The following is a 13,970-nucleotide window of genomic DNA, read 5'->3' as shown; positions in this document are numbered from 1 at the left end:
GTTATTAATCTACATTCTGAACACAAGAAAGATGGATTATATAGAGAAACAGAAACCAAAACAGTATAAAATACTGTCTTTAAGGGACAAAATAGGTATTTAAGTGGATATGCATTAATGAGATTTTAAACTATACCACCTCCTCTGAGCATTAACTACTTAATAACTTATATTTATAGATATATTAATAGGAAAAAGAAAAAACTTGATATAGTTATTGATAGTAGTAGAGAGCCATGGCACCCTGAGTACTGCATTTAAGAGTATAGTAAGTCTGTTTCAGGTGACAGACACCGAAGTGAAATATAGAACACCCAAAAGAAAGGTTCTCTAGAAACACACCATTAGAAAGTATTTTTGCCTTTTGCCTTTCCTGCAGCATGTTCAGCGAATTCAAAGAAATTAAGGTTTAAAAAAAATAACTTTTTAAAAAAAAATCAACATTTCCTACATGGTACAAGTGCCAAAGAATAACAGAATTGCCCGACACATTATAAGAGAACACTAATGCATAAACATTTGTTAATCCTTTTAACTACCTATCAGTAATAGACATGCTCAAAAAAAATGTAGAATAAATGTTGAGAGAAACAAAAAAGGGGAAAGCAAGTCAAATTTTCCTCACACACAGGACATATCCTATAACAAGTGCTCTTATGCATAGTTCCAAAGAAACCTATCTCACAAAAGAACAACAATCATTGTTACCCATTATCTGCTGCATTCAAGTTTTTTACCACCAAGATTACAGAAGGCCTGCATACCAAGTTCATCGTGCAAACTGCTGCCGCCTACAGCAGATGCATTGTCATGTGAGGCTTCTAAGTGGACACTCCCATTTCTCACCAGCAAGGAGGCACTAGCACTGAGCACTGCAGCCTGGGAAGGGGGGCGGGGCTGGACTCTGACCTGGGCTGTGGACTGCTGGCCTTGCTGACCATCTTGAAGGCTAGGAAAAAACATGGATTGGGGAGACATTACAGGGAAGAAAAGAAAAAAACAACAGCTAGAATGAAGTCAATATAGAAAACTGATTTCGAAACATAACCTGATTTTTTTTTCAACATAACCTAAGAAAGAGCTAACAAACTTTGTAAAATACACAGATTATACTGGGCCCTTAAATCTTCCAATCCTTAGAAATCTGATTCATAGTGATGAACACAGCAAACATTTAATGTACATGTAAGCTAATCAATCTGTGACTTTTTCCCACAGCAAGCCAACAAAATTCTAGTACGAGGACAAAGAAAGCAGCAAAGAAATACAAGCATGTTAAATATATGTGGGTTGTAGCTGGTCCCTGACAAATAAATCCTCTTTTTCAGTTTAAATATGTACTTTTATTTATAACCTTTATAAGAATTTTAGAATTCTTCTTTCAAATATCCTGGCATCTCGGAGTCACAATAAAACAAAGGTTTTATACACTTGAGAACCAAAGAATCTTTATCAAATGCAACCAAAGTGACAATTTTGAATCAAAGGAAAATCACAAACTAATGCGAGAGAAGCAGAGTAACAAACACCGACTCAACCAAGTGAAATACAAATGATGCTGGGATGCTGGAAGAGTGATGAATTTATTAAATATTTTTTCTGTGAAAAGCCTACATATTTTTTAAAGAAGGCCACAGGCTCTGTATACATGCTACTACCTTCCTCTGATCCATTTCATTGTTTCAATAACAAGAACCCATCATTTTAGAAAATCTTAAAAGTAATTTGAAAACCAGTCATTTCTCAGGGTTTATTACAGTCTTTTTAAAATCTTAGAGTTTTTAAAATACTTAGTATTTTGTTTTGTCATTTATTAAAATTATAAAAATCATCTAAAAATCTATGATTAAGAAACTATTATATTAACTCATTTTATATTTTAGATGTTTATTTTAAAATATTATGAATTTTAATGTTCTTCATATAATACTCAAATTTAAAGTAATGAAACTCATGACTTATTATATGTCATTCTCTACATGAGGTTCAAAGTAACTCTGCATTGTTATTAAATTACACTTTTAGAAAAAAAAAAGAATGCTGCTTAGGAGAGCCTCATTCAATTACTCTATCATTTTCTTGAGTATCAACTTCTAATGTTTTGAATTCAATGCAATGGCTTCTATGATGCCTATAAAACTTATCTGCACAGACTGTGAAAAGAGCTGTAATTTGAAGTAACCATATAATAAAAGACTAAGTAGAAAATATTGCTTATGTTGCTAAAGCCTGTGGTTATGGCAACAGAATATACTCTGGAATTACACTATCTGATACAGTAACCACACGTGACTACCTAAACTTAAATCTTAGTTCCTTTCCTCCACACAAAGTAGCCTGTGGCTGCCATAGCTAAAACCTACCAGAGTGGGCAGGAGCTAGTATCAAGTGTCCACCACACTGGACAGTGTGAATTATACAGATATCCACCACCACAGAAAGTTCTATTAGCCATCACTATCTGGAACATTCACATTTCAGGCTTCTTTTAGAGCCAAAGAAAAGTATATATTCTAGGTAGGGCAGAGGAATATACAGAATCCATGAAAAAAAACGAAATCTAAACAATGCTGACTTGTCGATGCTTACTTGTATTATTTTTTTAAAGCAATTAATGATGAGTGTTTTAACTTCTTTGGAGTAGAATCTTTGTACAATCAACATAAATCAAGAGATGATCTTGGAAACTAATTAAATATGGTTGTATCTTCTATACATACATAATAAGTCTGCTATTCTTCCTCAAAAATCTATCCAAAGTTATCCACAAAACCTTACATAAATGACCAAATTTCGCAAGGGAGAAAATTCTAATGAATAAAACCTTTAAGTAGTTCAAGTACTAGGTCCTTTCTGATTCAGAAGACAGAAGAACTTTATACGATATGTACTCAACAAACAAATTTTCCTATACTTTTTTTTTCACTTAAAGTCAAAGGTGGTATATAACAGTAAAGATGTATTTTACTGTGAGCACATTTGAGAATACAGTAATCCTCAACATATCCAAATATATAAAAAGGTTTTCAAAATAACAGGCAACACATGGAAATCAACTCCAGAATAAAGAAACCAAAGAAACAAGTGAAAATCTGTGTGGCCGTCAAGTTTCTGAACATCAAAAGCTAGGCATAAATGTTACGTCCCTTAAATTCCTGATTTCAAAATCCTTCAACAACAAAAAAGTCTATCATTTTTGCAGAAGTTGGTAGGAACACTACTCCTGGCAGGTTGTACTTTATCTAACCAATAACTTACAGGAACTAATATTCTTTACAGTGCCAATTATATATCAAAACTACCAGTTTGAGAAAAGGTACTATTTTACAACATAGTAAAAGGAAAGGTAGAAATTTAGGTCTAACTATTGCCTATTAATAGCATCACTGACATGCAATCTTAGTAATTAACATCTCCAATTTAAATGGTAGAAAAAATATAGCTGGTCTTGGTCTCCGTCCTCTGTACCACTTATTTAGTATTTGGCACATTCTGCCTTATATATATGTTGGTTGTTTTTGTATGTGTCTCCACAACTAAATAATAAACTCTAAGAATTTGATCACATTATTCTTATGAATAGCCAGATTCCAAAGAATACTCAAGAGTATCTTGAACACAGTTCACAAATATTTGGTGGATTTATTCCTGAGCATCACAAAATGGTCCCTATAAATTTCTAACCATGGATTCTGTTTTTATTACTATGACCTTATTTGACTCCAGATCTTTCAATCCTATAATATTTAAAAAAATAAACCTAGGAATATAGTAAATATTTTTCCCTTCCCCAAAATGCACTACTTTCTTTTCATTCCAGTTCGTTAATTATTCTAAAAGATACCATATTTGGGTTGATAAAAATAGATAAATACAGAACTAACTCAATATTAGTATCATAAAATTTTTAATATTGATCTTTGCTTTTATCTCTAGTAACTGAGACGAACCGTCAAGGTCTATAAAACCTACCTACAAAGCTAACTTAATGAAAAAAAAAACCACATTTATAAATAATTATGGAACAGGATAGTCTAACAACTATAAAAAATATTTGCAAATTCCCTTTGTGAAGCAATTTATGATTCATTCACAATCCTTGGAGACATATATTTTACCAAGTTGCTTTTGACTGTCAATCACACTATTCATTAAAGTTTAAAATAAGTTAGTATATTTTACAGGTATTTACATAAATAATTAAGTTATTATTACTCCTATTCCATTTCCTTTAGACAAACAAGTTTTCAACTCTTCCATGACCCTGCCACCCTATATTTACTTAAAGTTGAGATTACAGAAGTCAAACTGAAAATTAACACCAGTATTCTCTACCTGAATACTTTTGCATTTAAAAAAAGATTTTCTCAAATTGGTGTTTCTTCTAATTTCTCTACATTAAATTTTATCTTACTTCATCCATGATGAAGTCAGCCTATTTAAGATACATGCAACCTTTATACTGGAAAGATCCTGAAACCTTAGTGAAATCTACATGCTGACTACTAGACTTTCTGAAATTTCTAACATTAGCCCTTTACAAATAAGCTTCATACCATATCCTCATTTAAATGGTGATGTATTTAAAACCCTACAAAATTCTACATGACTGGCTAGAGTTCTTTAATATTCCACCAGGCAAAGAAAAAAAAGTAATTTGTCTGCATTTGTTTGGTGAGTAGGATCCAGCAGGCTTATTTGTGGCAAAGAATGAAAGGGTTTGTAAAGACTAAAAGGAGGAAGCTAAAAAAAGGATTAATATCAACATGGAGTAAGAAAGCAAACATATTTAAGGCAAGTATTATTCGAGAGGCAAAATGAAGCGGTTAGAAAAAAATAAAACAAAAAATAAAATGAGATGCTGAGCTCTTTCTGTAGGTTGGGACTCCACCCCCAATCCAGTAGCAGAAGGAAAAATTAGTTCAGGGAGCAAAGGAAAAGAGGAGAAGGCACGTAGAAAAGGAGGGTTCACAAAAAGCAACAGTGCTCAGAAAAGGTTTTTAGACCAAATGTTTTTTGAACTGGTGCCTTCCCATTTTTATATTTTAAGTGTCAGTTTAACTAATCCACACTACTTTTTACAGAATTATGTATTACTGCAGGATTAATTAGGAACATGACCTACAAAAGATGAAGTTCCTGACTGTAATGTAAAATCCAGAAAAATAAGCAAGTCTTAAATCCCAGGGGAATGTAAAAGGAAACATTTTGCTACTCTCAAGAACAAGATTTTACCAAGGGAAGAAGTCTGGCTTTTGGAATCTACCATGCATTAACAGGAGTTATGTCATCAAGTGCTCTTCCTTTTGAATGTCAAACTAAAATGTAGGAAAATAATTTGGTAATGGCGTTTTTCAACACAGAGATGAATAAAAGTATATGACATCATGCACTGCTTAAGCAAGCACAAGTAGAACATTTTTGTCCATATTTGTATTCTTAAAATAGAGCACAAATATTTTGTCTCATAAGACACAATGGAGAATAAAACACTAAAATTTTAATGGAAAACTATTCCCAATATTATAAATAGATGCCTTCTTAATTAGAAATATTGGGAAAAGTAAAAATGTTTTTTCTTCAGTTCTATGCAGAAGTTGAGAAATTCAACACAGATATACACAAATACATACACATATATCCAATTGACCATATTTTACTATAAATGGAATATTTTATTTAGTTCCATGTAATTTACCAGGTCCTAGTGATTATGAAATAAAGGACACCAATTTTTAAGCAATGCAAAATACATATTTTAGTGAAATAAAATAGCTGGTTTATCAAGCTCAGGTCAGTTATCAGTATTCCTCAACAAGCTCACCACTCAGTCCATATTTGTTCTTATTAAACTGTCAAGATGTTGGGGAAAAGATGCTGCATTAATATTAATTTGGAGTAGGAAAAAAATGAAAAGCTGACTTAAGGCCTCTATTTACATTTATATAACCACTCTAAAGTAATTTTGCTATTTAAAATTTGCTACACCAATCTGATCATTTTGTTGAAAAAGTGCAACATAAGGCATGCATAATGCAACAGACTCATAATGACATGCAGAGAAAGCTCCAAGAACTTAAAAACCATAGGAGAGAAACTGGGGAGAAAAGAAAAGCCTTATTTGAATGCTTTCTTCAGACTGACAGAACAGGTTAGAAGGTCTGTTAACATGCATGCTAAGCTTGGTGGAATTTTAAAATACCATACCTTAGGGGTGATCCGATGAGCAATGTAGGAGGGGTAGGGTTACTCCCTGCATTGTGCCGGCGCCGTACTGCCTGGCGCCTAAATGTGCTGCGTTCACGGCGAAAGGATACTGCCTCCTCGCTGGCCTGTGCTGCTGCATCAAGATAGACTTAGGTCAAATAGGAGCCTAGGTCAGAGATGTAAATAGCAGCTGAGCCTGCCTTTCCCCTGACTTCCCACCCTCAAAGGTAAAGAGGAGTTGTCTAATTGAGCCAAACGGTTTTCATACCTATGCTGTTAATCTATCGTATCAAGGAATACACAAAACACACGTCAATTACTTAAGGATCACAGTTTCTTTAAAAATAATGTTTTTGATGCATCTGGCCTCACCATCTTCTCTTCAAACTCAATTTCCTATTTTATTATCTCTGCTGCCTTAAATCTTTCTCTAAAAGCCTCAATTAGTCCCATAATCCTCTATTCCCCCCTTTAATTAAGTCAACCTCAAAAGTACCATTATTTGTTAGTTCCAACTAATAGGAATGGAGCATTATTTCCTGTCAAGAAGACAGTACAAGCAAGCAATGATAGTACTTCATTTTTGATGCTGAGAAGTAAAGCAATAGTCTATCCCACACTGCCCTATGCCACAACTCTGGCAGCTTTTTAAGTGTTTAATTCAAGACAGCATGGATATATCTTAAGGTAAGGTATTTTGCTTCCATCAGATTTTATTCAACTCTATGCCCCAGCACAGGTCCCCTCAACATCAGGAGCAAGTATCACCAAGATGACAAGCACAGACATTTGATTTAATCCAAAAACTATAAAGTACATAAGAAAACCAAATACACAACAATGACAAAATCACTATGGCTTAACAGAATTATGTAAAATTTTATAAAACCATTCTAATAGATTTCAATTTCTTAAACAAAATGTAAGATTATGCTTATCTGAATTTAAAACAATTGCTTCCTGGTGATCTAAACACTGTGATCTAAATATTTTAGGAATGATTTTTTACTTTGACAAAGGATATTTTCATACTAAGTATGAATAAAGACAAAACAACTTAGTACAGAAACATTCTTTCCAAACACATTTTTTTCTATTCAGTATGAAAAGGATTACAAATCCAAGAATGTTGTTGTATTCAGATTTCAGTTCTGTTGCAAGCTTTCTGGACATTTGAAAAGCATAGTTACTGATTCTCAAATTATTCTGCTTAGCAATAGCCATTTCTACCAATGTGAATGTTGATTCTAATAAAGTATGCTTTTTAATGTTTACATTTTGTATCTTTTTCCCTGACTGCACCAGGGAATATTCTTTGTGTAATGAATCTATTATGATTAGGAATGTACACACTACCTCCAGAAGGCACAGTGTTTCTATGTAGGCACTGTTTCCTTTTATTGCGCTAATGACAAGCACACAATTATTTTACCCATTTGGCAAGCTTATGCCAGTAAGAAGTCACAAATTACAAGACAATTGTTTTTTTTTTTCCCCCTTCTGAAGTTAGGCAACTAAATAAGAATAGGCATTGGGGCTTTGGCTCCAAATCAGACTTGACTCCTTGAGCTAATATTTTTTTGTTTTTTTTTCCCTCCAGTTTAACTACGATATAATGAAAATTACTTAAAATGTGAAAAAGGTTACTTGTGATGCAAAAGCTCACGTATGCAAAAATTACATATGGCCTGTGAGAACAAATGATCATTAAACCTGGTCATCTAGACCTGTGCTGTCCAACATGGTAGCTACTAGTCACGTGTGGCTATTTAATTAAAACTTAATTGTAAAACTTAATTAAAATTCAATAAAATTAAAAATTCAGCTTATCAGATTCATGAACTACATTGCGAGTGCTCAATAAAATACATACCTAGTGGTTACCATTATTGGGGCAATACAGAGTATTTCTATCATCATAGGAAGTTCTACTGGACAATGCTGATGTAGAAATTCAAGGACATCTTTCTGTCACTACAATCTACAAAGCATACTGTGTGTTTAGCCTACTCCTAACCATTGTCTCCTCAACAGAAGTAAACTGCAACCAGCACTGTCACAAAGGAGAAAACATACGGGCAGGGCAGTCATTGATTGGATAAAAGATAAAACAAAGCAAACAAGCGACTTGCAGGAAGACAAGCAAAACTTAGATGAGTGACTGGTATTCCTGTTAACGGCTTAGACATCAGCAAGGTTAACTCAGGTTATAGAATTTAAAATTACTCTTAAAACTCAAGACATTTTATGAACCTATATTGAAGATTTCTATTCTAGTGTAAGAAACTACTGCTCAAATTTACAGGTCAATTCATTTCATTAAGAAACTTAAAAAAAAAAAAAAAAGAAACTTATACATTATCTCCAGTTTTAGATATCTAGTTTAGGTACTTTTATTCTTCACCCAGATATAATGTATGGAGAATAATTTAATTCATAAAATGAACTAAAATTACTCTGAAGGATTTGGATACAATATGTATTTGGAAACAATATGTAATCATTGAATATTGAGAATAAAAGGGAAATAGGAACAGTTTTACTATCTTCCTTCTACTGAAGACTTAACGGTGCGAATTTTAAGTAAAAGCCAGTTATTCCATAGTACTAAGATGAAAATACAAACTAAGGTGTCCATTTGTAGTCAAAATGTTCTTTGGCTTCTTCAGAACGTAATTTTTTTTTTTTGTTTTTTTTTTTTTTTGGCTATTATCACACCATTTACATTTTGTCATCTGGAAAAGAACTACATACTACTACTTACTCTCTTAATCCAATAGTTTTGGAAACATTTCAAGATGAAAGTTTATAATAATCTACTGAACAATGTATTAAAATGGAGTTATGATTACTACCTATGTTGTCCTTATAATATTAGGGGTGTAAATATCTAATGCTAAAAGAATTTTGAATGTTTACCAAAGCAACTACTTTAACAGCAGCTAGGATCACACATTCAACTGAAAACACCATGCCATAGTTTATGATCACAACAAACAAGACTAAACCATACCCCTTGAGGAATATACTACTCATACCAAACATCTCTATTTGGAATAGGATCCAGGAGGGGTCCAGTTCTATTAGTGCCAAGGAAAGAAAAGTATCTTTACAGCTTAAAATAAGTTGCTCTAAGCAATTCATAAAAATAATTTGCTGTAAGAAAAGTATCTTTAACACTTAAAATAATTTGCTGTAAACATAGTCACATAAGTTATAGTCTCTTGATGAAAGTTCACTTCTACAACCCAATTACAACAAACTTTTTGAATCCTTTAACTTTGTAAGAGAAAGAAAACAAAGCACACAAAAAAACCTTTGAACTAAAGAACCAGACAGGAGAGAGAAAACACTTTAAAACCTGGTTTTGAAGCTGACATTTTGACATTGCTTAAAACCCAGTATCCTCCTGGCAAAATAATCAAATTAACTAGAATAATAAAAGCATAAAATACAAATAGCGAAAATTTAACACTCTGGGTACAACTAAATTTAAAGCATGTGTAGGTAAAGGAAGAAAAAAATCCACAAACATTTAAATGATTAAAAAACCTAAATAACAAGAAAGATTTAAAAATACTTTCAAGGACATATATTTTTGAAAATTTTGACACTTAATTTTTTTAATTTTTAAATTCATGAATCATTTCTTAGTGTTAGAAAACTTCAAGAGACTAAATTACAAGCACAAGTTTGAGAGAGAACCCTGGATCATTTTTAGCTCTTCACTTTTGAGGAATTAAAACAATCATTCGATTAAGTTTAAACATTTTCTGGGGGCCTAAGGGCAATTCATGCACAAGGCACAGAGATCCTAAGACATTTTAGCTACATGATCTGATCTATTCCTAAAGATCAAATAGAAAACCAAATCCATAATACATACCTCCCACCTCAGAAGGTACTTCCCACTTACCTAAATGAGTTTAGGAAAATTCTCTAAATTCTATACTGAATTGTTTTAGTACAACTCTTTATTTTTATATTGGGGATGCTGAAACCACAGACTATCAGTTCATTTTACTCTGTGAATGAAAACAGGAAGAGTATTAAAGGCAATGAGTACTTTTGGGATGGGGGGAGTATAAAACAGCAAAATGTAGGGAGATAGGAGGTGAGGGTTATCCATATTCTATTTGAAAAATTGGAAAGTTGTAGGTAGGTACAGAAAAAGACACCACTTGAAAACATGTAAATCATACAGCTGACTGTTTAGTACCAGGGTTCAAATATAATAAGTTACTGTCTAGTCACTGTATATAGTCGTGACTGGCCTCTGGTGATAGCTCAGTTGCTATTAAATGAATAAAAATTTAGATGAAACTACTCAAGAAAGGTGTTATTTTCAGTGGGAAGTGTTTATTATAGGAAAAAGTTTGGAACGATTGTGAAAATTAAAAATTGGGTTTTGGTACCTCAAACATATTAGAAGCAAATGCTATTATGAAATGAGACTTTAAAGAGAAATGAAAATACAAACAAGCATATATATATATGAGAAAAGTATCTTTCTACTTATATACACACACACACACACACATATCTCAGAAAAATAAAATATATATGCAGATATCCTGAAATACATGGAAATATTCTTCAAGATAAAAACTATTATATTTAAGAATATAAAGTTACTATATGAAGAAATAAACATTCAAATGATTTTACAAAAAAAATTTTTTTTCAAAGATATAGTTTAAGTTTACGCTTGAAACCCATTTGATCTAAATATCTTTCCCCTTCTTACTTTCCATGTCAGCCAAGGATGATGCTAACACCAGCATGCCAAGATTTTGTTCTAAAATAAAAACAAATACTCATCAGTGTCATTTTCTGGGAGGCCAAAGAACACTGAGAATCTACTGCAACATATCGAAGGATTCGTTCTGAATTAAAACAATTTCAAACTGTGAATACATTTTAAAGGACTACTCTACTTTCTGAGTAAGTCAACAAACAACAGCAACCAATGACAAAGGATTAGCTGTGTCTTGAGTCAGAGAGATTTGCACATCCCACTGATATCTTCCAAAATCCCAAACAAATACAGATGGGTAGACAAAATATTTCAAGAAGTCAAATGATACTCTGGAGTCATGATATACACACAACAGTTCCTAAAAGTTAGTTTCAGGATCACTTACCTGCAGAGGTGTCTCCTAATGTTTTTGATCCTTTGTAAATGGGATGAAAGATACAGACCCCCTCCCAGAAAACTGCATTCAAACTATTTTGCATGTATTTTTAGAGATTCATCTAAGAAGGGGTAATTCATTAGTGAAGAATATATATTTGAAGTGACATCCATCTGAAGAGGGAAATTTCCTTAACAAATCAGTATCTTACTTTTTATAATAAAGTTACAATTTACAGAGTACTTTTACAAATATAACCTCGCTAGAATCTGACAGTTAATGGTGAGACAGACCTAGACAGTCATCATTCCTGTTTTATAACTGAGGAAACTGAGGCCCATATTTAATGACTTCCCAGAGTATCCAGTTAGTAATTAGAGGTGGTATTAAAATGTAACTGATTCCTCATCCAGAACTTTTTTGGTGCTAAGAAAGAGAAATACTATAATGTCTGCTCCTATGACACAAAATCAGGCATGAGCTGGTTTGGGGAATTCTATAATTCCACATCTTAATTGCCACATCAATAAAATATCTTTTCTTCATCGTGCTTTAAGAGAAGATAATTTTTCCAAGTAAATGAAGCATCCAAATCTGTTTACTACACGAATGAGCATCTTTCTCTGTTTTATATGCCTGAGCTTTCTTCTCCATATAAACTAATGTAACCTTTCCCTGAATCAGGGTCAGCTGCATATGCATTTGTTACAGCATTGTACTACAATACAGCATTCAGTTATGATCCCACACTGTCCTTTGAACATTATCAAATTAAAAAGACAATCTGCCCCTGCTTCTAATGACCCACTCTATTTGTGTGGTCATTCTAGCTTCTCCTTTCATGTTAGTGCATTCCTGCTGCTGTCGTTACTTCAGCCTTTCTAAGCACCAATCCCTTTCTACTAATTTGTTGCTTTTAACTTGCCATGTGGACTGACAGATCAGAAAATTAATATATTAGAATTTAGAGTCCCTCTAATTAGTAAAGTACAAAAGCTTTAATTCTTATGTTCTTGCCTATGCAGTGGTATTTCTAAGGTTCAATGATATCTGGGTTCAAATAACTGACCTTCAATTTACACAAATGGCACAAACCCTCATAAATTATTTATTGAGATTTGGTTTTTCTTTGAATAAAGTTAATATTCCCTTAACAAAAGATTACCTTTGGTTCCCAACACAAAAGTAATAATAATAGGATCCTATTACATGCTTATAGAATAGGGACCCAAACATTATATTTAAAATAATTTTCTCGAACAGAAAAACAGAGGTTAAGAAATTAAGAAAAAAATTACAAAGAATAGAGCAAATATAAACCCATCCATTCTGGTTGTTCTTTTTAATCTGTTGACTCATGCAGTAAATTAAGGAAAATGCAAAAGAAAATAGTTTTTTAAAAGTAGTGTAAGCTACAAAACAAGACACTTTTCTACCATATATAACTATCTGTATTTTTTCCTTTAAATATTAGGAAATATTCAAATTATTGAAGTAATGCTTTATAATTATAAAAGAAAAACTAAATGCAAAAGAGATCAACAAGAGAAAATGCCTTAATCTGCACCTGAAACTTTTTTTCCTGTCAAAACAGGAAAACTGATGAAACCTAATTTTAACTGAAGCACTTGATTATTGGTGAAAAGTCCTATGAAAACAATCACTTGTGACTGAATATCAATAGGTAAGTTATACAACATATTGTTGCCAAAATCAGATTAAAATCCACATTACCAGATTAGATGTTAATGTTTTTCTGTTGGTATTATGAAAGAAATTAGGAATACCGATATTCTTACTTTGACTGTTGTCGAGTTTCACAATGGCCTGATTCGAAATCTCTAATATAAGTCTATTTAATCATTTTTTCTTCTATTTTAAGGATAGGATACATTTGAGGAGCATAACAGACTGGTCTATATAATAGAAAGGGTAGCACTATTAAGCATTTCCTACATGCCAGGCACTTTCTAAGCATTTTATATATAGCAATTCCTTCCATCCCCACAATAACCCTGTGAGATGAGGAGGCTGAGGCTTCAAGAAGAGAAGCAGCTTTCCTACAGTGGAGCCCATACATGTGGGCAAGGGTGTCCGAGTTCATGTCATCATGTTAGATCACCTCTTGTTTTAGAGTATTTGATTTTAGTACTTTAAAGTACACTTTCTAGATTTCATCCTGCCACACTGCCAACATTGTTCAGCTTAAAAATAAAACCAAATCGTTGGAAAACTCATCAATACCTCCAAGTTCATGAGAATAAAATCTGTTTACAGTTTATGTATGGCCATATGAATGGTCAAGCAGTATCTTGTTTGGTTGATACATTTTAAGAGTATGGTATGTAAGAACAGCCTAGAAAAATCTCTTCTAAATTTCCAGAAAGGACTGTAGCAATTAATTCTAATATAAACAAATCTTTACCAATTACTTGACAGTTTATGTAATTTTTAAAATGAGAACCAAAACATGTCCCCTCTCACTACCTTCAATCTTCCCCAAAGCCCAAACAAAACCCTAATAAATGATAAAAACCAACTCAGTATAAATTCTCCACACATTTAAGCAATTTAGTTTTCCTCTTATTTCATTCTAAACACAATGAAACTCAAAAACCACCCCTACAA

At 32.7% G+C, this 13,970-nt stretch overlaps 1 protein-coding gene across 16 annotated transcripts in view; it reads right to left on the bottom strand.

Moving 5' to 3' along the window:
- Window positions 1-13,970, bottom strand: part of PCNX1 (pecanex 1) — a 163,255-nt gene that overhangs the window by 87,153 nt on the left and 62,132 nt on the right. For 7 of the 16 annotated variants that reach the window (XM_035719475.2, XM_035719481.2, XM_049113321.1 and 4 more), the window contains 3 exons: window positions 10,955-11,005; window positions 6,208-6,340; window positions 765-949 (listed from right to left, as the gene is read on the bottom strand). The exons of 3 other annotated variants lie outside the window; for them this stretch is intronic. In XM_035719475.2, the coding sequence (XP_035575368.2) occupies window positions 765-949; window positions 6,208-6,340; window positions 10,955-11,005 (369 nt within the window). The remainder of the gene's footprint in view (window positions 1-764; window positions 950-6,207; window positions 6,341-10,954; window positions 11,006-13,970) is intronic. 6 more of the 16 variants (XM_049113322.1, XM_049113325.1, XM_025443143.3 and 3 more) reach the window with 4 other exon arrangements.

This window comes from Canis lupus, chromosome 8 (assembly GCF_003254725.2).
Source record: "Canis lupus dingo isolate Sandy chromosome 8, ASM325472v2, whole genome shotgun sequence".
NCBI classification, from domain to species: Eukaryota; Metazoa; Chordata; class Mammalia; order Carnivora; family Canidae; genus Canis; species Canis lupus.
Note: the sequence above shows the minus strand (reverse complement) of the source record. Positions and strands in the feature narration are given on the sequence as shown.